We start from the raw sequence: 27,309 nt of genomic DNA on the forward strand, positions 1-27,309 counted from the left end.
TGTGCGCTCATAACATCGCAGTCTTTTTCGGACATAGCGACATCAGTGTTTACATGCAAAGTGCATTGTACCATCTCATAACAGATGGACATAGTTATCAGCAGTCTTTTGTGTGCTCATAACTACCCAATATTTCACATGTAGCATACAGAGTGTCCCTGCAAGGTACACTGTGCCATTTTCTAACAGGTTGAATGTGTGTTTCAGCACATGCCTTTACTGTATTATGTAAGATACTTGGACTTCATACGGTCTTTACACATTCTAAGTTGCAAGTTCCATTTTTTCTTCATTACCTATAAAATGCTTTGTCTGTCAACACATTTATATTTGCATATATCACGCTAATGCCAGGGTAATATTAACGACATACATTAATTAATTTGTCTTTTAGCCTTGATCAAAGTTTAAAACTAAAAAACAGATTAACACCGATTGTTACAGACAGTAAGCAAATGCATGACTCCATCAAAAACTTTGGGGAAACTGAAATCGCAATTGCCGAATCAAGAGAAATGTATTTCAAATTACGACATATTAATGCATGTATTTTACGATTCCTCGGACCACGCTGTTAGAAAAACGTTTCTGTGCAGAACCGAAGCTGAAACCGTGAAACTCGCTTTCATTTGCAAAACAATAGGTGTTGATTGGCGCTGATGAGGGGGCGGGCAGCTTGTGTGGGGAGTGAGGGGGGGGGCTCCACCCGAGCTGCGTTCGAGAAATTCCGTCGACTTCAGGGATTCTAATGTTAAGGCACACTGTAAAGGGTGAAAGACAACACTGAATGGTGTGGACCCATATAAACACCATGCAGTGTTAATTTAACACTGGCACATTTGCTGTGTAGACAAAGCCAGCACCACAGCCAGCATCATGCTCTTTGACTTCTCCAGTGCCTTTAACACCATCCAGCCTCTCAGATTTAGGCACAAACTCAGACACAGCAGCTTGATATCCCCACAGTCTCTTGGATTATGGACTACCTGACTAACAAGGCCCTCGGGCACCTTAAGGAACTGTCCTCTTCCCCTTCCTGTTTAATCTCTATGCATCGGCCTCCCAGAACAACACCAGCTATTGCCATTAACAGAGATGTCAGTGCTTCCTTCATTGTAGGATGCATGAGGAATGCAGAAGAGTCAATGTACAGGGAGACATACAAAGGAACTGAGCTGGAAACAGATGCTGTAAGATCTTTATGCTAGTCCCTGAGGCTAGTCACCATCCAGGATCAGGGAGTGGGGATGGGGCAGTGTTACCTGACTTACCTGGGGATCCACCTAAACAGCAGACCGGACTGAGTGGACAGCACACTATCAATGTACAAGAAAGGCCAGATCATTCCACTTTCCAAGAAGGATCAAGTCTCTTTTGGAAGCAGCTTCAGTTCAAACTCTCAATTGTTTGAAAAAATGAATCCGAAAGGCGACCTCCATCACAGGACTGACCCTGAACAGACTCATCAGGAAGGTCAGCTCCATCACAACACTGACCCTGAACAGGGGAGGGATGCCATCAAGCTGAAGGAGTCCTATCGGGCCATTTTAGCCTGTGGGACTCCAGAGGCAGCTTATGAGTACTAGCAGGCCAAACGGAACGCGGCTTCGGCAGTCGCTGAGGCAAAAACTTGGGCCATGGAGAATGACTTCCAGACGGCTTCGAGGAGATTCTGGTCCACCATCCGGCAGCTCAGGGCAGGAAAGCGGTGCAGCATCAATACTGTTTATAGTGGGGATGGTGCGCTGCTGACCTCAGCTCGGGACATTGTGGGTCGGTGGAAGGAATACTTCGAATACCTCCTCAATCCCACCTTCCAATGAAGAAGCAAAGTCTGGGGACTTGGGGGTGGACTTACTTATCTCTGGGGCAGAGGTTGCTGAGGTGCTTAAAAAGCTCCTTGATGGCCGGGCCCTGGGAATGGATGAGATCCGCCCAGAGTTCCTCAAGGATCTGGATATTGCAGGGCTGTCTTGGTTGACATGCATCTGCAGCATCATGTGGGCATCGGGGGCGGTGCCTCTGGATTGGCAGACCGGGGTGGTGGTCCCCCTCTTAAAGAAGGGGGACCGGAGGGTGTGTTCCAACTATAGGGGGATCACACTCCTCAGCCTCCCTGGTAAGGTCTATGCAGGGGTGCTGGAGAGGTGGATCCGGCTCATAGTCGAACCTCAGATTCAGGAGGAGCATGTCGTGTTTACCCTGGCCGTGGAACAGTGAACCAGCTCTATACTCTCGGCAGGGTCCTGGAAGGTGCATGGGAGTTTGCCCAACCAGTCTACATGTGCTTTGTGGACTTGGAAAAGGCATTCGATCGTGTCCCTCGGGGAGTACTGTGGGGAGTGCTCTGTTAGTATGGGGTGCCAGGCTACCTTAAAAGAGCTGTTCGGTCCCTGTACGCGTATGACCAGTGTCAGAGCTTGGTCTGTATTGCAGTTATTGCAGTAAGTCACACTCATTTCCGGTGAGGGTTGGACTCTGCTAGGGCTGTCCTTTGTCCCCGATTCTGTTCATAACTTTTATGGACAGAATTTTTAGGTGCAGGCAGGGTGTTGAAGGTGTCCGGTTTGGTGACCTCAGGATTGGGTCTCTGCTTTTTACAGATGATGTGGTTCTGTTGGCCTCATCGGACCGTGACCTTCGGCTCTCACTGGAGCAGTTCGCAGCCGAGTGTGAAGCGGCAGGGATGAAAATCAGCACCTCCAAATCCGAGACCATGGTCCTCAGCTGGAAAAGGGTGGAGTGCTCTCTCCGGGTCGGGGGTCCTTCCCCAAGTGGAGGAGTTTAAGTATCTTGGGGTCTTGTTCATGAGTGAGGGAAGGATGGAGCGGGAGATCGACAGGAGGATCGACAGGAGGACAGCAGTGATGCGGGCGCTGCATCGGTCTGTCATGGTGAAGAGAGAGCTGAGCCAAAAGGCGAAGCTCTCCATTTACCAGTCGATCTACGTTCCTACCCTCACTTATGGTCATGAGCTATGGGTAGTGACCGAAAGAACGAGGTCGCGAATACCAGCGGCCGAAATGGGTTTCCTCCGCAGGGTGGCTGGGCTCTCCCTTAGAGATAGGGTGAGAAGCTCGGTCATTTGGGAGGGACTCAGAGTAGAGCTGCTGCTCCTCTGCATTGAGAGGAGCCAGATGAGGTGGCTCGGGCATCTGGTCAGGATGCCTCCTGGACACCTCCCTGGTGAGGTGATCGGGGTATGTCCCACTGGGAGGAGGCCCCGAGGAAGACCCAGGACACGCTGGAGAGACTATGTCTCCCCCAGAGGAGCTAGATGAAGTGGTCAGGGAGAAGAAAGTCTGGGTTTCCCTGCATAGACTGCTGCCCCCACGACCCGACCCGGAAAACGGTAGATAATGGGTGGATGGATGAATTTCATACTGAATACAGACCAAACATCTGTTTTAATTTTCAAAGACAATGAGATTTGTGAAAGTTAAAAAAGATGTATTCTTCAAAAAGCTATTTTCGTCATATATTGTATGTGCCTGTGCCTATACTTTTTGACTGCGTGTTTCAATGTTTTAAACAGTGTTTGTTTACATGGACATTTACCTTTGATCTGCAGGAAAAGGTCCATCTGTGAATATGGGTGGTTGCCCCATTGACCTGCCTCTCTTAATGGAAACACAGCAGGGTGCAGTTATATCTGCGCCCTCCACCAGGACACTGTGGACAGCGAAAGGGAACAAATCTTCATTATATAAATATGATTCATATACTGTGAGCAGCATCACATTAAATCTTCAGTTGATCAGTCTACTGCTTAACCTGCTGTGAAGCTCTTCATGAAAACAGGCTTGTTTACAGTTAGACATCATGTGAAATAAACTGTCTGACATAAAATTTTAATTTTGGTATGAAAGTTTTAATTTCACAGGTTCTAGACTTGGCTGTTGTTGATTTTTCCCAGTGTGTTTGTTTGTCTATATATATAAGGCGAGCACCATCACAGGACTGATCCTGAATAAACTCATCAGGAAGACCAGCTCCATCACAGGACTGATCCTGAACAAACTCATCACGATGGCCAGCACCATCACAGGGCTGATCCTGAACAAACTCATGACGATGGCCAGCACCATCACAGGGCTGATCCTGAACAAACTCATGACGATGGCCAGCACCATCACAGGGCTGATCCTGAACAAACTCATCACGATGGCCAGCACCATCACAGGGCTGATCCTGAACAAACTCATGACGATGGCCAGCACCATCACAGGGCTGATCCTGAACAAACTCATGACGATGGCCAGCTCCATCACAGGACTGATCCTGAACAAACTCATGACGATGGCCAGCACCATCACAGGGCTGATCCTGAAGAAACTCATCAGGAAGGCCAGCTAGCTGTTCCATTAAACATGTCAAACCTGAAGCCTTACTCTGAGAGGATGATATAATGAGTCCATGAGTGCATTTATTTCTTACTGAAATAGAAACATCCATCCCAGAAGAAAACAGTATATTGTCCACTCGTTCTCAATGGATATACAGCAGTGTATAGGTCAGACTGCTTCTTCCAGCTATATACTGAACATGTAAACTTAAAATGCAATTTTCAGTATATGTACAGTAATCCTCATTCTTTTACCTCAGATGAATTTAATATCGAATACAGACCAAACATCTGTTTTAATTTTCAAAGACAATGAGATTTGTAAAAGTTAAAAAGATGTATTTTTCAAAAACCTATTTTCTTTACATATTTTATGTGCCTGTATTCCTTTTGACTGAGTGTTTGAGTGTCAATAACAGTGTTTGTTTAAATGCACATTTACCTTAGATCTGTAGGAAAAGGTCCCTCTCTGAATTTGACTGGTCGATCCATTGACCTGTCACTCTTCATGGAAACACAGCTGGGTACAGGGGAGTCTGCTCTCTCCATCGGGACACTGTGGACAGCGAAAGGGAACAAATCTTCATTATATAAATATGATTCATATACTGTGATCAGCATCATATTAAATCTTCAGTTGATCAGTCTTCTGCTTAACCTGCTGTGAAGCTCTTCATGTAAACAGGCTTGTTTACAGTTAGACATCATGTAAAATAAACTGTCTGACATAAAATTTAAATTTTGGCATGAAAGTTTTAGTTATCACTGTCACAGGTTCTAGACTTGGCTGTTGTTGATTTTTCCTAGTGTTTTTGTTTGTCTATATATATAAGGCGAGCTCCATCACAGGACTGATCCTGAATAAACTCATCAGGAAGACCAGCTCCATCACAGGACTGATCCTGAATAAACTCATCAGGAAGACCAGCTCCATCACAGGACTGATCCTGAATAAACACATCAGGAAGACCAGCTCCATCGCAGGACTGATCCTGAATAAACTCATCAGGAAGACCAGCTCCATCACAGGACTGATCCTGAATAAACTCATCAGGAAGACCAGCTCCATCACAGGACTGATCCTGAATAAACTCATCAGGAAGACCAGCTCCATCACAGGACTGATCCTGAATAAACTCATCAGGTTGACCAGCTCCATCACAGGACTGATCCTGAATATACTCATCAGGAAGACCAGCTCCATCACAGGACTGATCCTGAATAAACTCATCAGGAAGACCAGCTCCATCACAGGACTGATCCTGAATAAACTCATCAGGAAGACCAGCTCCATCACAGAACTGATCCAGAACAAACTCATTACGATGGCCAGCACCATCACAGGACTGATCCTGAATAAATTCATCATGAAGACCAGCTAGCTGTTCCATTAACAAGAACTGACATAAAAACAAAGCTTGCATGAAAACAGAAAAGGCCATATTAGTTTGATTCTTTCTTATTATGGTGGGTTAGTAAAACACAGCAGCTGAATGCCCAAATGAGTTTAAATGAGAGAACATTAAAATGGGGCAGATATGGGCCACCCATGTTGTACCTGTGTGCCACCCATATGGGCTTGTAATCTGGGAAGACAAGGTAGCCATTAGCAAGCTTCTGGATAATTCTGGCTGAATATTTGACCACTCTTCTTTGCAGAATTTCTAGTTCATTTAAACTAGTTGGGTTCCTGGCACAGACCTGGCTTTTCAGCATAACCCACAACTGTTTTGAAGCTTGGCATCCTGATCAGGAGTGACAATTTACATTAAGACATAAGAACATAAGAAATTTACAAATGAGAGGAAGGAATTCGGCTCATCAAGGTCGTTTGAGGAGAACTTAACTAATAGCTCAGCAACTAATAGCTAACTAATTTGTTGTTCTAATATTCATTTATTGTTTTGTACTATTCCTGTAATATAATGTGATTGCACATTTTATACATCAACGTTTAATCTGTTGCATGTTATAAACTGTAAAAAGGCTAGTATTGTGTCTTTTCTTACAGTTTTTTTCAATTGCTAAGATAGAGGAGAATCTACGGTACTATCTCTTCACATACATGATCCATCCTTGGCATTGCTCTGGAGAAATATCTTGGCATGTAGCATTCATTGTTTGATCTTGTGTCAATTGACATAATTTGTTTATCTATTTTACAAAGGGTCTTGATAGTAATTTAGCAAAATGACATATTTCAATTGAAGGGGGGCTAGGCCGCGTGCTAACCTCTGTCACACTGAGAATGGGGAACTAACTGGAACTGGAACATAGGCAGGACAAAAAGGGGGGCTCCGGCCCTCCTCGAAGTGCAAGTAAATTTAGAAAAGCAGAAGGTACATTGACAGGGTCGCGGTAACATTAAGCTTACGCTTGACGTGCGGGGACATAACAAGGGAGGGGGTCGCTGACACTGCTAAATTGCAACATAACAAGACAAGGTAAAAGGGAACGGGTGTGGGGACTAACGCCAGCAATTTCAAAACAACACTTGTATGTTACGTCAACTGGAAAAATACCAACAAGAACAGTAGACGCCCTAAACGGGGTATAAAAACCAGACCCTGACAAGAGATATTGAGCTACTCTTGGTATGTACTGTTTTGTGCATCTAAGTGTGCTCCCGGATTGCAATCTGTGACGTCATTAAAGAGAGCTGACTTGCAACCAACCTTCGCCTCAGACTGCATCCTTCCCTCATCAACGGACTCGGTGGAGTCTAACTCCAACAATTTGGGGGCTCGTCCGGGATGAGGAGGAGGTTGTGCTAATTGGAACCAGAGACGAGGTCTTGCGGACGCGGACAGCCACGGGGCCCAGAGAAAAAGGTAGGCAGAGCCTGTTTTATCAAACTCTGCATATTGGCTATTCCTAAAAAGTGGCTGGAAGTGTCTCAGGATCTGTCAACCAATATTGGGGCGAGGGTTTGTTGGGGGTCCTGAGGAGCAAGGGCTATTAGATCAGGAAAAGCGTAGGTCGGATAAGGTAAAACATGGAGCACGAATTTGATAGAGAATTGGATGACGGAGGCTGGGGTCCACCAGTGCGCGGGCGGTGGAAGCCTCTGTCTGAACAAATGCAGTTGCTAAAAATAGCAGTGGGTAAAGCAGCACAGGAAAAGGGCAGAGAGAGAGACGGCAGATGCGTGGAAGCGTATGGGTATTGCAGTGAAAAGTGCTGGATACAAACCAGAGGAGAGGCAATCATTAGGAGCACTTTTATGGCGTAAGGAAAGGGAGCATAGAGGCCTGAAAGATGAGGCAGGATGTCAGCTGGAAAAAGCAGGGGTGTTACAACGGGGAAAGTGGAGAAAAGAGGGAGTGAAACAGGAGCCGGAGAGGCAAGCGTGGGCTCGCCTAGCCATTTTCTGGCAAGGGATCGATCACCTGCATAGGGAAAGTGGAGACATGTTACAGGGGAACGGTCCAGGTTCAATCCCAGGGGGAAGGGAACCTCCTGGGAAGGGATGGCGGTAGTGTGGAGGAAAGAGACTCGGATTGTGAAACCGCTAGGGATTCCGAGGGAGAAAGTACGGGCACCCCTGGTAAAGGCAGCACTAAGCAAGCCTTCCAGGAAAGGGTGATCAGAGAGCAAAAGGAGGAGGCAGCCCGGGGTAATAGGGGCAGCCTCACCCCTCTCCGAGACCGGGGACGGGTTAGGAGAGGGGAAGTTGAGATTATCGGTGAATTGTCGGGGTATTGTGAGGAAGATGAGGATGAGAAAGTGTTGATTGATTTGGACGGGGAACAAGGCGAGGGGGTAGAGCCTGAGAGAAGGGAATCCTCAGGGAAACTGATTCTCAGGTCCCGCATACTACAGCGGCGACCTAGCCTGAAGTCTAAGCAGTTTCCCCTATTAAGGGGGGCTTCAGGGGGCCCAGAGAGATACAAGCCGTTCTCCTTAGGAGACGTGCAGGCACTAGCAGACAAGATGCCCCCTCCTGCAGACGGGGGAGGTCACTGGATGGATAAATTAGACCAGCTGACGCAGGGAACAAAGTTGGCCTTGGGTGATTTCAGAGCAGTGGCTGCGAGGTGCCTCACTAAACATTCTCTGCAGGAAATAGAGGAAATGGCAGGGACACTTACTCGCAGCGACGGTGTGATTCTAACAGACGTAGTGCTGGGCTTGGGGGAAGCCATGCGGGAGATGTTCCCCGCTCCAAGTGGGGCTAGCATGCCAAAATTTTCGTGGGAGCCTAAAACACCCCCCAGAGAATATCTGGACAAATGTAAGGAGGATTGGACGCGGAGAACTGGGTGTCACCCGGGGCAGGCGGGGGTTCAGCAGGAGTGGTTCCGGCGAGCGGTCCTGGAAGGTGTCCCTGAGCAAGTGAAAGCAGCTATGTTAGCTAATCCTGACCTCCCAGGCGCTGAGTCCCCCGTGTGGGATAGACATGTGTTGCATCATCTTCAGAGAGCGAGGGACGAGGCCACAAAAGAGGAAGGAGGTCTGAAAGATTTACAGACACAGTTGTTGAAACTGCAGGTGGGAGAAGCGAGACAAAAAGCACAGACTTACAAAAAGAAAGGGCAGGGGAGACAGATGGTGGCAGGAGCACCACCTCCCCAGTTCGGCCCATGGGTCGGACAAAATACCAATTACAGTAATCGAGGTTGGGGTCCCCAGCAATGGGGAAGAGGCCGTGGGGGCCGAGGCCGGGGAGCCGGGAACTGGGGATGGGGCCGGGGTATGTCGCAGAGGTGGCCACCGCAGGGAGCTTGTTTCCGGTGTGGGGCTGTGGGTCATTGGGCCAGGGAGTGCGGAGCAGGACAGGCCCAAGGAGGACCCCCAGCAGGACAAGCGACTGCACCCAATCCACAGGCTGTTCCCGGAGGAGGGCAGTACCCCACCCTTACAGGATCCGAGGACTGGGAGTGGGGAGACCCCTCCCAGTGACGGTGCCCACGGGTGGCCCGGGACGCAGGGGGGGCAGACCCCATGCTGTCCCTAAAGGTCATGGACAAAGAACTGCCGTTCTTGGTGGACACAGGGGCCACATATTCGACTTTGAATGTGATGCCTAACCAACAACATCTTTCCACCACTACAGTGACCGTTGTGGGCTTCTCCGGGGAGGAGCAGAAACTGCCAGTGACTAAGCCTGTGAGAGTGCGGTTGGGGGGACAGACCTTTCTACACCCGTTTGTGGTCTCCGCTGCAGTGCCTGTGAACCTTCTGGGGCGGGACATGCTGGTGAAGCTGGGGGCTTCAATTCTGTGTAATGCTGATGGTTTGGTTGTCACCCTCCCCGAAGGGACCCGCCTGCCATGTGACGGAGCGACAGGCGGCACCGGGCAGTGGCTGATGCAACCTGTGTCACAACATCCGGTGGCTGACATCTACTGGGGCCTCCTGCAGCCTAGCCCGGCGGGTATCCTGGCGGTGTACTCCGCGTGGCGCTCCTGGATCTCCCTCCTGGAACCCTACGTTCCTCCGCCCGACCCCCCACATGTGACACTGTTTTATGACCGAAATTCCACAGAATGGTATGGGGACCTGTTTTCTGAGCAACTGGAAGGCCACGAGTGGCAAGTTGCTTCCCAAAACATTTATGTAGGTCCCGAGGGGGTGGCCTCAGCAGTCCACCTGTCTCCTGAGCAACTGCCCTGGTACAGGATGGGAGAGGAGGCGGTGCCACACGTCTCTCTCGCCCTACATCCTAAGCATCAGGCTAAAGATTTAGGCCCAATGGTGAAAAGAGCCACTTCAGCTACGGACTGGGTTCTCACCCAGATCCCTCAAATCTCGTACTCCCCCTCCTGCAGTTCCTACTGTATTCAAACTAAGGTGACAGACACAGCCAGGTTACAGCATGAACAATTGTCTAGGGACCATGGTAGGGAAAAGATGGATCATCCCGGTGCAGCAGCACTACTGGCTTCTCTGCCAAACTCACTGTGGTCCACCAGCCCCACTGATGTTGGTTTGGTGGACTGCACGCCCGTCGACTTCCTACTGCACCCCAGTGCTGGACCCCTTTGGGTCAAGCAATATCAACACAAACCAGCGGCAGAGGAAGGGATAGCAGAGACTGTAGCCGGTCTCTTACGGGCGGGTGTATTAGAAGGGTCCACCTCTCAGTGGAATACTCCTATACTCCCAGTAGAGAAGGCAGGAACAGGCAAGTATCGTATGGCGCACGACTTGCGCGCTATCAATGAGCTGCTGCTGACTCCCACTGTTCCGGTTCCTAATCCCTACGTCGCTCTCACCAATCTTACGCCGTCCCAAACATGGTTCACTTGCATTGATCTGGCTAATGCTTTCTTTTCTGTACCACTAGCACCCCACTGCAGGGACGTATTCTCGTTCACGTACAGGGGATGCCAGTTCAGGTACACGCGACTCCCACAGGGATTTGCTCTGTCTCCTGGGATTTTCAACCAGGTGTTGAAGCAGTCGTTGCAGGGCTGCCATCTCCCGGATGGGGTCACCCTCGTCCAGTACGTCGATGACTTGCTTATCGCGGCCCCGACAGCGGAGGCGGCACTCGAGGCAACGCGGTCAGTGCTCCTCTGGCTGGCAGAAAAAGGATTTAAGGTCAGTAAGGATAAGATACAGGTGGCCCGGACGGTGGTGTCCTTCCTGGGGAGGGTCCTGTCAGGTAAGGGAACAGGGCTCTCTCCGGCCCATCGGTCAGCCATCCTGAGTCACCCTAAACCAATTATTGTGAAGGACATGTTGTCCTTTTTGGGACTGACCGGATACAGCCGAACTTACATTGCAGATTACACAGGTCTGACGCAACCACTGAGGGCTCTGGTGCGGCCACATGGCCTGCGGAGCCTCAGCGCCACTCTGACGTGGGATCAACCTGCAGAGGAGGCTTTCATCACTCTCAAGCAGAGGTTGGCCCAAGCAGCTGATTTGGCGTTACCTGATTATTCTCTCCCGTTTCATTTAGATGTTTCTGAAACTGGAGACGTCGTGAACGCCGTCTTGTTTCAGAAAAAGGGGGGAGAGAGGAAGGTATTGATGTATATTAGCACCAAACTCGACACCACAGAACAGCGACATCCGTCATGCACCAGACATGTGGCAGGAGTGGCAAAGGCCGTGCAGAAAACAGCACACATTGTGATGGGCCATGCCCTACACATCCTGACCACGCACAGTGTGGTGGCCTATGTGAACTCACAAACGTTCACAATGACGTCTCTAAGACAGCAGAGGCTCAGCAAAATTTTAGAGGCGCCACATTTAACTTTTGTCCATGAGGGCATCAACATGGCTGATCGAATGGGGGGAGGGGCACCCCACGAATGTGAGGCCAGGGTTAGGAAAGAGGAAAAGGTCAGGGAGGACCTAGCAGCCGAACAGATAGAAGGTACGGAGGAGTGGTTTACTGATGGATGTTGTTTTCGAACAGAGAGTGGAAGTTTGCAAGCAGGGTTTGCAGTGGTAGCGAGAGAAGGCCTGGGATTCAGGACACTGAAAGCAGAGAGACTGGAGGGGGCCCAATCGGCCCAGAGAGCGGAGATCAGGGCAGTCATCGAAGCTTTGAAAGTGGCAGAAGGTAAAGAAGTCACCCTCTATTCAGACTCAGCGTATGCGGTGGGGGCTGTGCATGTGGAACTCAGCCAGTGGCTGAGGGCTGGGTTCTTAACGGCAGGAAACAAACCGATTAAGCATGAGGCAGATATGAGAGAGTTAGCAGAGGCATTGATGCTTCCGGAGAAAATAGCTGTGGTAAAGTGCAAAGGACATGAGGGGTCAGGGACAGTGATAGCACAAGGCAATCAAGCAGCAGATGCGGAAGCAAAAGTGGCAGCGGGGTATGAGGTAAGCAGACAGATGGTTACAGTAGAAGAGGAACTGGAGGGACAGGGCAGGCTGACCTCAAGCAGGATCCGAGTCATGCAGGCGCAAGCCTCCCCAGAGGAGAAGAACATGTGGGCAGAAAAGGGGGGCATAGAAACAGAGGGCCTGTGGTGTAATAGGGAGGGGAAGCCAGCCCTCCCTATGGGAATTAGGCAACAGGTCATAGAGGAGGCACACGGTGTGGGGCACGTGGGGACAGGACAGATGCTTCACAATTTGAGAGCATGGTGGCATCCGTTCCTGAAGGATATGGTAAAGGAGTTTGTGAGAAGCTGTGAGATATGTGCGCTGCACAACCCAAGACCCACGGTAAAACCAGAAAAGGGTCAGTTTCCAGCATGTCATAGGACTGGAGAGGAAATAGTCCTAGACTACACCGACATGATAATACCGGTGCGTGGGATGCGATATGTGCTGATGTGTGTGGATGCATTCTCAGGGTGGCCAGAAGCCTGGCCCACTAGGAGAGAAGACGGGGCCTCGGTGGTGAAGTTCCTAGTAAACCATTATATACCCAAGCATGGGTTCCCCGAGAGGGTGAGGTCAGACAATGGTTCACATTTCAAAAGCGAGGATCTGCAGAAGGCAGAAAGGGCGTTGGGACTTAAACATGCGTTCGGGACAGTGTATCATCCTCAGTCCCAGGGGAAGGTGGAACGCATGAACCAGACGGTCAAACAAAAATTGGCAAAAATCTGTGCACAGACTAAATTGAATTGGGTTGAGGCATTACCCCTGGCACTAATGTCAATCAGGTGCTTCATAAATCGGGGAACCGGGTTCACTCCGTTCGAGTTGCAGACAGGACGACAATTCCCAGGGCCCTACGGAGGACTCGAGGGGAAACCAGAACAAGGAGGGGTAAGCACGGCCAAAGCATATTATGAGGAGTTACAAGTGCTGGTGAAAGATTTCTCCAAGCAGGTCCAGGAAACGAGACCAGGGGCCCAGCCAGCCAAGCCACATACAGCGGAGTGGGTCCTTCTGAAGGTCATCAAAAGGAAGTGGTCAGAGCCCAGGTGGACCGGCCCCTTCCAAGTCACGGAACGGACGTCTCACGCAGTGCGGCTGAAAGGCAAAGGTGAAACCTGGTACCATTGGAGCCAGTGCGCAGCGGTAGCAGAGCCCAGCAGATCACTCGCCGAGATCCAGGAGGACCTCGCCGACAGCGCAAAGCAACCCGGTTCGGCTGAACCGGCAGTAACTCAGGTCCCAGCAGTAGGGGCAGAATAATCCCCTGACCTGAGGCAACCAGCAGGGTAGTCCACCCCTGACTGAAAGAAGACGACTACACCTCATCCACCAGAGAAAGATCGGGACCAGGATGACGATGATCAAGATAAAAAGGGGGACTGCGGGGGGAAAACAAGTAATGTGTATGACGTATAACGTGACTAACATGCCGATGGTGAAAATGTACGGTTCTGTCACCAAGGCGCTAGAAGGTCTCCACACCCTCTCTTACACCCTACATGAGCAGTCTGGCATAGGGAACCTTTGGGACGACTGGATAGCCTCCAAGTTTGGGCAGTGTAAGGGGCTAATTGCTTTGATACTAATATCGAGTGCTACATGCACTGGTCACTTGTGGCTGTTGTTGTATTCCCTGCCTATGTGCTCTTGCAATTCGGCTGATCACATCCACTATAGGGAACAAGGACAGGGACTCCCACACGTACATGTTAACAGTGCCCCTCCTTGCGACCGCAGAGGAAGGAGGGCCGGTGGAGGTACCATTGCCTGTTTAGAGTGTCCTCCTTGATAGGTGATCTCCTTGCGGAGATCAAAAGGGGGATACCGCAAAATTTCGCACAAAGCCATCCAATCATTAGAACCTGTAGTGATCTCCTTGCGGAGATCAAAAGGGGGATACCGCAAATTTTCGCGCAAAGCAATGTAATCATTAAAACCAGTAATGATCTCTTAGTAGAGATCAAAAGGGGGAATTGAAGGGGGGCTAGGCCGCGTGCTAACCTCTGTCACACTGAGAATGGGGAACTAACTGGAACTGGAACATAGGCAGGACAAAAAGGGGGGCTCCGGCCCTCCTCGAAGTGCAAGTAAATTTAGAAAAGCAGAAGGTACATTGACAGGGTCGCGGTAACATTAAGCTTACGCTTGACGTGCGGGGACATAACAAGGGAGGGGGTCGCTGACACTGCTAAATTGCAACATAACAAGACAAGGTAAAAGGGAACGGGTGTGGGGACTAACGCCAGCAATTTCAAAACAACACTTGTATGTTACGTCAACTGGAAAAATACCAACAAGAACAGTAGACGCCCTAAACGGGGTATAAAAACCAGACCCTGACAAGAGATATTGAGCTACTCTTGGTATGTACTGTTTTGTGCATCTAAGTGTGCTCCCGGATTGCAATCTGTGACGTCATTAAAGAGAGCTGACTTGCAACCAACCTTCGCCTCAGACTGCATCCTTCCCTCATCAACGGACTCGGTGGAGTCTAACTCCAACACAGTTTTGACTGTTTTATTAGCAGTTTTAGGGTCAGTATGTACTTATGTGCAAAGTGGCTTCTGAAAATGTAATGTTGTGAGTGAGACAGGAATCCATGTTTTTGAAGCATTTAGTTATTGATTGCATTTTGTATGAGCAAAGCAAAATGGTTAACAGTTTATCCCACATAAGCTAATGTTGTGGTGACTGTATGAAGAGTTTTGAGAAAGCAACTTCAGTATTGCAGTATCTGTCTTAGCAATTGAAAAAAACTGTAAAATTCACACTGCCTTTCCAAACTGATTGGTGTGAGGAGCAGTGACAGACATTCCAGACTGATGGGCCATTGACAGTATGCAAAGGTCTGGTGACTCCAAAGTCACTTCAAAGTTGTAACACTTTAGTAATCAAACCTCACACAATTCTTTGAATGTCTCATTCACCTTTGTGTAGTCAGCCCCTATGTCTATAAGCTTCAGAGCTCAAACGTCTTGGCTAGAAATGTTTATAATGTGTTTTTTTTACAATTTGTCAGCACCAATGAAAACAGGTTTTTGAAAAGTATATGTTTAACAAAGGGTGGCATGGTGGTGTAGTGGTTAGCTCTGTTGCCTCACACCTCTGGGACCCAGGTTCAAGTCTCCGCCTGGGTCATATGCTTGCATGTTCTCCCCATGTTGGTTCCTCCGGGTACTCCGGTTTTCCCCCACAGTCCAAAAACATGCTGAGGCTAATTGGAATTGCTAAATTGCTCATAGGTGTTGTTGGAGTACGACTCCACTGAGTCTGTTGATGAGGAAAAGATGCACTCTGGAGGCAAAGGATGGTTGCAAGTCAGCTCTCTTTATTCTCAGCACAGATTGCAATCTGGGAGCCACACTCAGATGCACAAACAGTACATACCAAAGGAAGCTCTCTCTCTATGGTTAGTGTCTGGTTTTTATAACCCAAACAGGGCGTCTGCCTTCTTGTTGGTACCATTCCAGGTGGCGTAACATACAACTATTGTTTGGAGAGTTCTGGCATTAGTCCCCACTCCCTTCCTTCTCTCTTATCTTGTTATGTTCCAATTCTGCAGCATCAGCTTAATGTCACCCTAACCCTATCCGTGTGCCTTTGGCTTTCCGAAATGTACTGGCATTACGAGGCGGCCCAGCGCCCCCCTTCTCTTTCCTGCCTATGTTCCAGTTTGTTCCCATTTCTCAGGGTGACAAAGTTTAGCACAGGGTCTAGCTGCCTTCAGTGTGCATGTGTGAGTGAATGGTGTGTGAGTGTGCCCTGCAATGGGCTGGCCCCCCATCCTTGGTTGTTCCCTGCCTCGTGCCCATTGCTTCTGGGATAGGCTCTGGACCCCCTGTGACCCAGTAGGATAAGCGGTTTGGAAAATGGATGGATGGATGTTTAACAAAAAAATAGAATAATCACATTCTAAATGATCTCAGATTTTTGGTGCTGAATAAAAGCATTTGTAGCAATTTGGGATAAATGTTTTTTATATAAGTGAAATATTTTACAGTTTTTCCAAATTGTTGAAATATTAAAAATCATTTTGGGAACAAAACTGCCAATTTCCAAAAGTCATTTATTGAATCAGTCACTTGTTTGGTGAAACTTTAAACCATGCTCACCTAGTTAGACACAACTTGCAGATCTCAGTCATCTTTTTTGCAAAACTTGAAATACATTCTCATTCATCAAAACACATTTTGCGCTTTGGTGAACTTTGGTGAAAATGGAAAACACAGGCCACAGAGGTTAAGCGCAGCCAGCACACAGTAGTTATTTAAATATTGTTCATACACATTTCTAAACATTTGAAGAAGTCAGAGTGACTAGAACATAGAATACGTGCCACAGGTGAATAGGAGCTGAATTTCAACATCAAGGTACAAATGAGCCACACAGAGGATTCTTTTTGCATCACCCAACAAGGGATAGAATCACTAGTCCCAGCCCTGAGACCTGGTGATGAGGCAGAATGAATATTCTTCCGTGACTCTGTTACATATTAGTTATTAGTCATAACCGTGCAGTATACAAAAATTTTTGGTAGATGACCATACTTTTTTTTACTATAATCTTTCAATTTCTAATATACATTATTCCATCCTCTTTGTGTAATGTACTGATGTACAGTACTGTCAGCAAAACAGCATGATCCTACCACCACCCTGCTTGACCGTTGGTTCAGTGTTCTTAGGTTTAGAAGACAATCTCACCTTGAACCCTGCAAACATATCTCTTTTCATTGTGGCCAAGCAGAGAAGTTAATGACACATTCACACGTGACTGCCCCCCCCCCCACCCCCCTTGTGAATGTGGAGCCATCAGCAGCCTTTCAGAATGTTAGCCAGACAGAACACACTAAGGAATGTGTCTGTTTTATTCAAGCACAGTACAGAACCATATTAGACCTGTAATTAGTCTGTTACACACATCTAGGGTCACTCTCCTCTCCCAAAATAACTCTATTGCTTGGACACGCTGCTGCTTTGTACCTGGCTTTGCCTCCTTGCGGATGAAGTATTTCATCATGTGCCAAACAAGCTCGATGGGCTTCAAACATATTTAATTGTCATATACCACTGTCCCTTATTGCTTGACAATATCAGTCTTATTACTTTGGTTAGGCCTGTAATTATTGTATTGCACACATCTTGGGTCCACCTCATCTCCAAAAGGGGAAGTAAAATACAAAATTCTAATTTCATCAGTAAACTGACTAAAACACATATTGCTAGTTTTAGGCCATATTTGCCTCACAACAGAAACAATTTCTTAAATTTCACAGGCCATTTATTGCAGTGTAGTCAGTTTATTAATGGAATTGGAATTTTGTCTAAATATAACAAAATTATACTTGCTTAGATTTTCATTTTTTGGAGTGGAGCTACAATACCTGATTTCAGGTAAGTCACTTCAGCTTTCATAATCACTGCTCTCCCTGGTGGATGGATAAATCACTGCAAATACTTTACACACAGAGAGGTAAGGGGCAGATCATGCCGGCACCCTTGTTCATTACATCATCTCATTAGAGTCAAGGTCCCAACCAGAACCCAGCAGGGACCTGTCATGGACCAGCAAGGACCAGCCAAGGCCCCATCATGGAAACTGGGGAAAATTCAAGTGGCTACATCTGCATAAACACCATACAGTGTTAATTTCACACTGGCACATTCGCTGTGTATAAGGACCATAAGAGCCATCCCGATTTACCAAACATCACGAGAAAGACTCTGACCAAAAAGGATCTCTCAGCCTTTTCTTACTGCATACCAGAATTTTGATTATTTTTTGATGATTAGCTAACTGTGTGTTAATAAGTTAAACAAAGCCATGTCTTGCATGTATTTTTTAAAAATATAATTGTATATATTTTAATGGGTGGTGGTGTGTATTTGTTGACCTAATGCCATTTTGGTTGCCTTTTATGACCTTGGTTGGGTTTTGTATGTGTTATAAGAGTTGTGGCACCTTTGCGATGCAGCTCCTGGTACCGCCCACTACCTTGTAAACCAATGATGCTGGATGTTTATTTGCATATCATGACCTTTAACAGAGCTCTAGCTTTTTTTTTCTTTTTCTTATTAATTCACCCTGACAGTGTCAAATAAGGCAAGTATAAGTAACCTTAGTAAAATCAGCTTCCGGTACAAAGACAGCAATAGGGTTTGCTTGAGCTAGTGAAAATGCAACAGACATAAGCTCCTTTGGCATCACACATCAGTTATAACCAACATGGCATATGTAGATAGATAGATAGATAGATAGAAAACTTTATTAATCCCTCGGGTAGATTCCTCTGGGAAATTCGGATTCCAAGAGCACAGCACCGACAGAAGTTACAAAAAATAAAAATAACAACGTGAGCAAATGTTATATATATACATATATATACATATATAGATACAAGAAAAATAAAATACAAAGGGATAAATAGAATAAATAGGAATAAGAGAATACAAGGGAATTGCACATTCCCAGTATTGAACCAAAAAGACCAAAAGTATTGCACATTTCCAGTATTGAACCAAAAACCAAAGGTATTGCACAAGAGTATTGCACAGTGAAGTGAAGAGGCACTACAGCTTAGTTGTCCCCCCCTCCTTTGTCCACCTGTTTCCCCTCCCTCTCCCCTCCAGAGAGGAGTTAAACAGCTTGATGGCGTATGGGACAAAGGAGTTTTTAAGTCTGTTGGTTCTTGTCTTTGGGAGAAGCAACCTGTCACTGAACAGGTACACTAAAGCATAAAAAAGGCCCACCTTCAGGTAAAGTCAGGGAGACTAATATCCATGACATACCATCCTAGACCACGGCGTGTTCTAAAATTTAAGCCCAATAAAAATCTGAATATTAAATGAGCGAAATAATTTGATTTGTTCTTCTATCCCAAGTTGTACTCTAACAGCAGTAAGGCCACCACCCATTATATCTGCTTTGGGGAAAATGCACTCCTGTAGCCACTAGGGGAGCCCTCACCTTCTCTGAGCCCTGCTAATAATTATGATATGCAGTCTAACAAGCTTTATTACCTGTGTCAATAAGCACTGCTTTTACACTAACACTCCTGCTAAGAGGCTAATGAAAATGAACCTTTATTATCTGAATTCTGTCCATTATACGATCTCAGTATGTATCTGAAACCGTTAGAGACGCATACAGATTTCCTTGTGTGCACAAGTTATTTATCTTGTTCCCAGAATATTTCCTTATTTCTTTAATGAGAATTTAAGTTATTCTACTAGATTATCCTGTGTATTACTCGCTGACCTTCTGTGAGGATCGTTTTTAAGGTTTAAAGACTGTGAATTCACATCCTTGGCTAAATTACTTGACTGCACCTTTGGGAGAGCGGAGCGAGGTATGAGACTCTAATACTGTATGTATGAGTGGATTCCTTTATTATTGAAATGTAAATATTAATTGTTTTCTGTGAAGCTGCAACTGAGCATATTTGCATTTGAGCGTTTGGTTTTATTTTTGTTTATTCATTTTCTTTTCTTTTCTGCTGTTTTCACGGTTTTCAACACGGAAGCAATAAACGCTCATATCACCCATAGGCTCCGGACCCCCTCGTCCCAGTAGGATAAGCGGTTTGGAAAATGGATGGATGGATGGATCACCCATTGAGACTCTCCGGATTAGTCATTTCGTCCAAACCAAAGGGCAGTTACAACTTTTTTGCACAAGAAAGAAGTCACCCTATGGGGCTCCTTACCGTACAGCTTCAAATACTGTCTAGTTTATTCCCGTAGTGTCCCACGCTCCATGTTTAGGCAATATTCTGTTTAAGGGGAACTCATAATTGTGCTTAAGTTATTAAATATTAGTCTATATAAACGTGTTAATTCACTTAATTAACATTAGGCAAAATATTCTATGGCATTTACTCCATGCACTTAATTACAGTGTATCGAATTACAAAAAAACGTCGAATTGTGCTGAGAATTATGCTGTCAAATCCCTGTATGTGTGTTAAACAGGGGCGGGTTTAAGGAGCCGCCACCTCACATCAAAATAATAAAAAACTGAATATGGATTATTTTATTTTCTAAGTGAAACCATATAGCAGATACGGTGCGGTGCTAACCATAACCCTATAAATATAACTGTCCCCTGATGGCCACCCCCATCAAATGTTTCTGCATACGCCACGGGTAAAACACGTTTATCATATTATTAATTGCATCTGTTGGATTTAGTCTTACCTTGCAATGTAAATATCTTATTATTCCAGAATCCTATTCGTGTTTCTTGCTGAACTGCCAACTCTGGCTTTAAATCTTTCACTTTCATTTACGGACAGAGTCGGCATTATCAGCTTCGCCCTGTGGTGGGGGTTGTGGAGATTACCTGCCCTCCGGTAACTGACGAGCTGCACCTGGAGGGGGCGGAGGAATGAGGATTCTGAGACAGATAAGAGGGGGGTTTCGGGACCATGCGAAATAGGAAGCGTGGGTGTTTAACACAGCGACCCCCCCTTTCACTGGTTGCCGATTCGAAGTGGGGGATGCAGTGTGGAAGACGAAGATAGCGGGGGGCGGTAAATGTGTAGGGAAGATGGGCTCCGTGTTGTCGGTAGGACTGGCAGCGGGGCGGGTCGAGCTCTGATGCCGGGGCTTGTGGTCGGTACGACACAGCGGGGCGGATCCTCTCCCTTCTCTGGAGGAGGACGGGGAGTCTGGTGTTGCCACAGTACAGGGAAGTAAGCGTCCTTCATGAAGTCGGACTTTATTGTGGATGTGTATGTGGCTGGGCGTTGATGAGGTTTTTAGGCTGCGGCAGCGTGTGCTCAGGACGGGGAAGGATAGTTACGGGGGTAACTTTTAATAGTATGTAGGGCTTATTTAATTGACTAGAGTTCGTAGTGTTAATTGTATACGTTTCGGGTGTGATACGTAATGTTGTGATTTGTGTATACGTGTGTGGTCACGTATAATATCTCTCGATATTTGCTACTGCCCTTTAGCAAAGGCTGTAGCCCCCCAGCTGCATGTATTCATTATAAATATTTCCTATTTTTATCCCTGTCTCCTTTGTCTGTACCTCCCCAGAGAAATTATAAAAAGGTGGTGGAAGTAGTTACCACTGTAGCCTCCAAAATAAGTTGTAGTGTTACCTATACTATTCAGAATACGCTAAACATATTGCAGTACCAAACGCGGAAGCGGTCTAAGGCACCGCGTATGATTTTGTGGAATATTATTCATATGACTTAAAAATTACTGTAACAATAAGAGAAAGGAGACAACCTCCCTCCGCCAAGAAGTATATGTTATAGCGCATATTCGGCATTGTATTTGTTCATATAAAAAGCCGGACTACAGTGACATTTAAATCATTAACACGGTCTTAATCACGATTCACTGTTCACATTTGTCGTTATGCTACAGCTGCTATAAACAGATCCCTCTATTTCTGTACACGGAAAAAAACTATAGAATTTACTCAAAAGGAGGCAAGAATTTGCAGTCACTTTTGGAGGTAAATTCAAACGTTTTTTAGTGAAGTATATGCCAACTTTTAGAAAGTATTTACAGTTAAGTGTTTCACTTTGACTTATTTTAAGGGTGCACTGAAAATAAATCCTGTGTATAATGTTCTTTGCATTATCGATAGTAAATAGTATACATATTAGTAGGCTTACTGAACTCGGTACTGCCAACTTTTTTTACTTGAATTCTGCTTTACACACTGAGGTGCATTTATTACTCAAATGTCCTCATGATATTACACCCTCTTTCTTTTGAAAACCAAAACATAGGCGTAACATGTAACCCAGCTACCATTCATATTGTTGCGCTGAGCAGATGGAGGCATCGCAGTGTTGGTGAGTAAAGATGAGGTGAAGGCAGATTGACATAAAGCTGCTCTTTGGTCCGAGGACTGCACAGCGCCATCTCCAAACGGAGTGGGGAGCTTGCCGCTTGGAAATGCTGTTGAAGTTATTGGACACTGGGCTGCTGGTGGTTGTTGGTTTCACAGGTCCCCCCTGGCTGCTGACCCTTTCCTTTACGTGACTTAAAGGGCACCTTCTGCCCCTCCTGCTCCCTGGAACGGGTGGCCTTGCGCCGCCGCTCCCCACAGGCTGCCTGCTTGTGGTGCTTCTGTGCCAGCTGGGATTCCGGAGTTCACGTGCGCTTCTCCAGCCTGATGCACTTCTGGCAAGTGCAACCTCCCATTCATAACACGCCTCCTTGTAGTCGTGCACTGCAGACTCCTCTGCCTGCTTCTGGAGGTTGCACACATGGGCTGTCTGCTGGCGCAGCTTTTCTATGCTCCTGGTCAGCTTCCAGTCCTCCTGGGCCAGCTGGGCTTCCAAGCTGCCTCAGCCAGACACTTCTGGTGGTTGTGTTCTTGCTCCTAGCTGGCCAGCTCGATGTGCAGCTGCTCCAGGTCCTGTCACTCCTGCCTATAGGACTTCCATAGCTGCTCCTGGTCCTGTCACTCCTGCTTATAGGACTTCCACAGCTGCTCCCGGTCCTGTCACTCCTGCCTATAGGACTTCCACAGCTGCTCCGGGTCCTGTCACTCCTGCCTATAGGACTTCCACAGCTGCTCCGGGTCCTGTCACTCCTGCCTATAGGACTTCCACAGCTGCTCCGGGTCCTGTCACTCCTGCCTATAGGACTTCCACAGCTGCTCCCGGTCCTGCTGGCCCCACTGGTGGTGCTTCTGAACTAGCCAGGCCTCCCAGCTGCAACACATCTCCTCCTGCTCACATATACAACACAGGTAAAAGTACACAAGTGTTAATATTTGTGTGGAATTTCCCTAACAATAACACAAAGGCTATTTACAATATCTTCCAGCATGCTCAGTGGAGCAATCTCTCACTGGCGTCACAATATTTATGAATAATGCTAACTTCAGCAATCCCAAAGTGAATTTAGCTTGCAAGGTAACTGTCTCAGTTGTTTCACTATATTATTGAGGAAAATGTTTTGATTATCATATCAACGTAAACACCTCTGCAATATGTAAACCACAACATGGAAGATCACATTGGTAATGCCTTAACAGAATTCAGCTGTATCATTTTTGTTTTATATCGCTATTGGGAACAGAGTGAACATTTCACAACTTGTAAACCTTTTATAAACACATTTCACAAAACACATTATTTTTTCAGCTGTACTACTGATTGTCACAATTGCCGCTCTCGCTGGGTGAAGCGGGCGGCCATTCGGGCAGGTAAGTGGGCAAGGAGCACACAGGCAGGCAAATCTCGGGGTAAACGGGGATTTATTCTCAGGACTTCCAAGTGACATTCTGTCACTTGACATGGAATACTTAAGGAAGAGCTCCAGAGTAGCAAGGGGAGATACTCTGTAATCGGAGCTCCCACATAGTGCTGTGTGAATCTACATCTGTAATGAGATATTTTCTGCAGTCATTCTGTGTCCACTCAGCTGAGGTATGGAATTGTTGCACTGTTTTGACTGGATGACATAGTTTAGGACTTGTGACCACATGTTAAAAGTACCTTAATGCTATATTTGGTTAAATTGATGTGTCATGTATTAATTGTGAATAAACTGTTTTTGATTACTTCTTGGCTATCTGACTTTGCTAACCTCTGCATGTTTCTCATAGACTGGGGTTATTCTAACACTCTCTTGCAACCTCTGGCTCGACCCCCGTTTCTCTGAGACTCAATGTGACTGCCCAAGTTGAGTTATGGTGAATACCTGCTCAGCCTCTGAGGCACACACTGGGTTACAACAAAGTCCGGCCCAGCCTCTGAGGCGTGCACACACTGGGTTACAGCAAAGTCCGGCCCAGCCTCTGAGGCGCGCACACGCTGAGTTACGGCATAAAGTCCGGGCCAGTCTCTGAGACGCCCACATACTGGGTTACGGAAAAAGGCAGGCCCAGCCTCTGAGCCGCGCACTCGTGGTGTTATGGCGAACACTGACTTAACCTCTGTGGCCCTCACTAGCTCAGATTTGGCAAGTTTCAGCTGAGCCTCTGAGGCGTTATGGGTCACCGGGTCCTGACGGTTGTCCAGGCTGACACTGTATTACATTGTAGTGATTTCCCAACTTCTGAACCGAGTCGTTACTTACAGTAGCAGATCCGCGTATCGCCCTATCGGCCGAGGCGAATCTGGTGTACCCCACCGTCCGGGATTAGTGGGAGTTCAGCAATAGAAGACACAGCCCAGGAGTAATCTGAATAACATAAATGTCATGACTAAAATGCCATAAAAAATCTTTAATAAAATAGGAGTCAGGTATAATTCGGTTTAACCTAAATAGGGTAACTTTACAGGAGCGTTTGGAAGGACCCACACGCTTTCCAAGCCTTTGGCTGTCCAATTGTATTGTGCCATTGGGCCAGTGGACGGTTCTCTATATAAATAAATAAACGTCCATATAGTACCAAAAAGCTAGCAAATGTTTCGGCTGTCATCTGAAGCCCTGGTGATTATTACGCATGTGCGATATAATATTGATATATCATAGGATGAATATCCATATGCGTACTTGTGTTCTCGTGTACCAATTTTTCATAATCTTCCATTGCCAAAGACCATTTCCAGTACTCAAGGACATAAGTACTACAGAGAGTAAACATCCCCAGATGTGAGAGGCATATGGCTGCAGTAGGAACCTGAAAGCGTGTGTTCTCTGACAGCATCCAGGGTGAATCTCAATGCCAAATATAAAGACCATACTTGTGGTCTTACCTTCCAAGAATGAACTTCGGATGCAATGAAGCATGGTATTGGTCGCGTTTGGTGAGGATGCAATCAATGTATACTTGATAGTTGGGGCAGAGCAAGACCAACATCCAGGAACATGTACCATCCTCTGTTCTTATTATTGGAACTGGTCTTTGGCAATGGAAGATGATGTAACACTAGTAGACAAGAACACTAGTACTGTGTAGTACGCATATTGATATTTACTCCCAAAAGACTCTGAACCTCTCATGGAGCGACACCTTATCGTGGTGGAGGGGTTTGCTTGTTCCAATGATCCCAGGAGCTCCCACTGGGAGGAGGCCACGGGGAAGACCCAGGACACGCTGGAGGGATCCCAGTTGCCTGGGCCTTTATGCCCTGGTCAGGCACAGCCTGAAGAAGGCACATGGGTCCCCCCTCCAATGGGCTCACCACCTGTAGGAGGGGCCAAAGAGGTCGGGTGCAGTGCGAGTTGGGCAGTGACCAAAGGTGGGGACCTTGGCGGTCTGATCCTCGACTGCAGAAGCTGGCTCTAGGGACATGGAATGTCATCTCTCTGGTGGGGAAGGAACCCAAACTGGTGTGCGAGGTTGCGAGATTCTGACTAAATATAGTCAGGCTCACCTCGACACACGGCTTCGGCTCTGGAACCAGTCTCCTTGAAGGGGGTTGGACCCTCTTCCACTCTGGAGTTGCTCACGGGGAGAGGCGGTGAGCAGGGGTGGGCATACTTATTGCCCCCTGGCTGGGTGCCTGTACATCGAGGTTTACCACAGTGGACGAGAGGGTAGCCTCCCTTCGCCCTCAGGTGGGGGGACGGGTCCTGACTGTTGTTTGAACTGTTAAAAAGCTCCTTGGTGGCCAGGCCCCAGGGGTGGATGAGATCCACCCGGAGTTCCTCAAGGATCTGGATGTTGCGGAGCTGTCTTGGTTGACAGGGGCGGTGTCTCTGGATTGGCAGACCGGGGTGGTGGTCCCCCTCTTCAAGAAAGCGGAAAGGAGGGTGTATTCCAACTATAGAGGGATCATACTCCTCAGCCTCCCTGGTAAGGTCTATTCGGGGGTGTTGGAGAGGAGGGTTCGCCAGCTAGTCGAACGTCGGATTCAGGTGGAGCAGTGTGGTTTTCGCCCTGGTCGTGGAACAGTGGACCAACTCTATACTCTCGGCAGGGTCCTGGAGGGTGCATGGGAGTTTGCCCAACCAGTCTACACCTGCTTTGTGGACTTGGAGAAGGCATTCGACCGCATCCCTCGGGGAGTCCTGTGGGGAGTGCTCCAGGAGTATGGCCTCTTCAGACCGTGATATTCAGCTCTCACTGGAGCAGTTCACAGCTGAGTATGAAGCGGCTGGGATAAAAATCAGCACCTCCAAATCCGAGATCTTGGTCCTCAGCCAGAAAAGGGTGGAGTGTTCTCTCCGGGTCAGGGAGGAGGTCCTTCCCCAAGTTGAGGAATTTAAGTATCTTGGGGTCTTGTTCACGATTGAGGGAAGGATGGAGTGTGAGATTGACAGGCGGATCGATGCGCCATCACCAGTGATGCGGGCGCTGCATCAGTCTGTCATGGAGAAGAAGGAGCTGAGCCAAAAGGCAAAGCTCTCGATTTACCAGTTGATCTACGTTCCTCACCTCTGGTAATGAGCCATGAGCTGTGACCGAAAGAATGAGATTGCGAGTACAAGCAGCCGAAATGGGTTTCCTCCGCAGGGTGGCTAGGCTCGGTCATTCGGGAGGGACTCAGAGTAGAGCCGCTGCTCCTCCGCATTGAGAGGAGTCAGATGAGGTGGCTCGGGCATCTACTTAGGATGCCTCCTGGATGTCTCCCTGGTGAGGTGTTCTGGGCATGTTCCACTGGGAGGAGGCCACGGGGAAGACCCAGGACACGCTGGAGGGACTATGTCTCCCGGCTGGCCTGGGAACGCCTCGGGATTCCCCTGGAGGAGCTAGATGAAGTGGCCGGGGAGAGGGAAGTCTGGGTTTCCCTGCTGAGACTGCTGCCCCCGCGACTCGACCTTGGATAAGCGGAAGATGATGGATGGATGGATGGAACACTCTCAAGTTCCAATACGTCATTCCGAAAGACTTAAAGAAGATATGTTGTTTATGTTTTGCCACTATACCTGTCGTGCCTGACATTCTTTAAATGTGTGTGAGATGTCTGGCTTAATAATTTATTAAATAAATCATCATATCATATTTTACATGTCGAACAGCTCTCCCCACTCCAGAAAACACATCTTAAATTTAAAATGTTGTAGGAATTATTAGCTCAGGTAAATTTTTATATCTCCACCAATATGTTTTTTAATTAATTATTATTTAATACTGATTATTATCTAATTGTTATGCTGAATGGTTGGTTCCTCCAAACTCAATTGCGGTATCCCCGTGTAGGATCACACATGCAGATATGACAGAGCTTAAATTCCAGGTGCCCTGAGACAAGGCCTACGCTGGTACGAGAGGTACACGTTGGCCTAGGCACACAA

At 47.3% G+C, this 27,309-nt stretch overlaps 2 protein-coding genes across 2 annotated transcripts in view; one reads left to right on the top strand and one right to left on the bottom strand.

Annotated features, from left to right (window-relative positions):
- The window catches only part of LOC125721537 (NACHT, LRR and PYD domains-containing protein 12-like), a 40,168-nt gene extending 19,716 nt beyond the window's left edge, over positions 1 to 20,452 (bottom strand). The window contains exons 1-3 of the mRNA XM_048997463.1: positions 20,341 to 20,452; positions 4,788 to 4,901; positions 3,559 to 3,672 (exon numbers count right to left, since the gene is read on the bottom strand). Of these exons, the coding sequence (XP_048853420.1) occupies positions 3,559 to 3,672; positions 4,788 to 4,894 (221 nt within the window). The 5' untranslated portion in view covers positions 4,895 to 4,901; positions 20,341 to 20,452. The remainder of the gene's footprint in view (positions 1 to 3,558; positions 3,673 to 4,787; positions 4,902 to 20,340) is intronic.
- Positions 8,420 to 14,649, top strand: LOC125721578 (uncharacterized). Its single transcript, XM_048997536.1, has 3 exons — positions 8,420 to 8,513; positions 8,956 to 9,192; positions 9,276 to 14,649. The coding sequence occupies exons 1-3, from the start codon at positions 8,420 to 8,422 to the stop codon at positions 13,403 to 13,405; spliced, it is 4,461 nt and encodes a 1,486-aa protein (XP_048853493.1). The 3' UTR covers positions 13,406 to 14,649.
- Positions 20,453 to 27,309: the final 6,857 nt, after the last annotated feature.

Source organism: Brienomyrus brachyistius, unplaced genomic scaffold (genome assembly GCF_023856365.1).
Source record: "Brienomyrus brachyistius isolate T26 unplaced genomic scaffold, BBRACH_0.4 scaffold34, whole genome shotgun sequence".
Lineage (NCBI taxonomy): Eukaryota > Metazoa > Chordata > Actinopteri > Osteoglossiformes > Mormyridae > Brienomyrus > Brienomyrus brachyistius.

Bases quoted from the DNA above. Each gene is read 5' to 3' on its own strand.
- LOC125721578 (XM_048997536.1), top strand. From the start codon at position 8,420: ATGGCAGGGACACTTACTCGCAGCGACGGTGTGATTCTAACAGACGTA. The intron at 8,514-8,955 runs GTGGGGCTAGCA...TACCAATTACAG, and splicing joins GGAGATGTTCCCCGCTCCAA to TAATCGAGGTTGGGGTCCCC. The intron at 9,193-9,275 runs GTACCCCACCCT...CCCGGGACGCAG, and splicing joins GCTGTTCCCGGAGGAGGGCA to GGGGGGCAGACCCCATGCTG.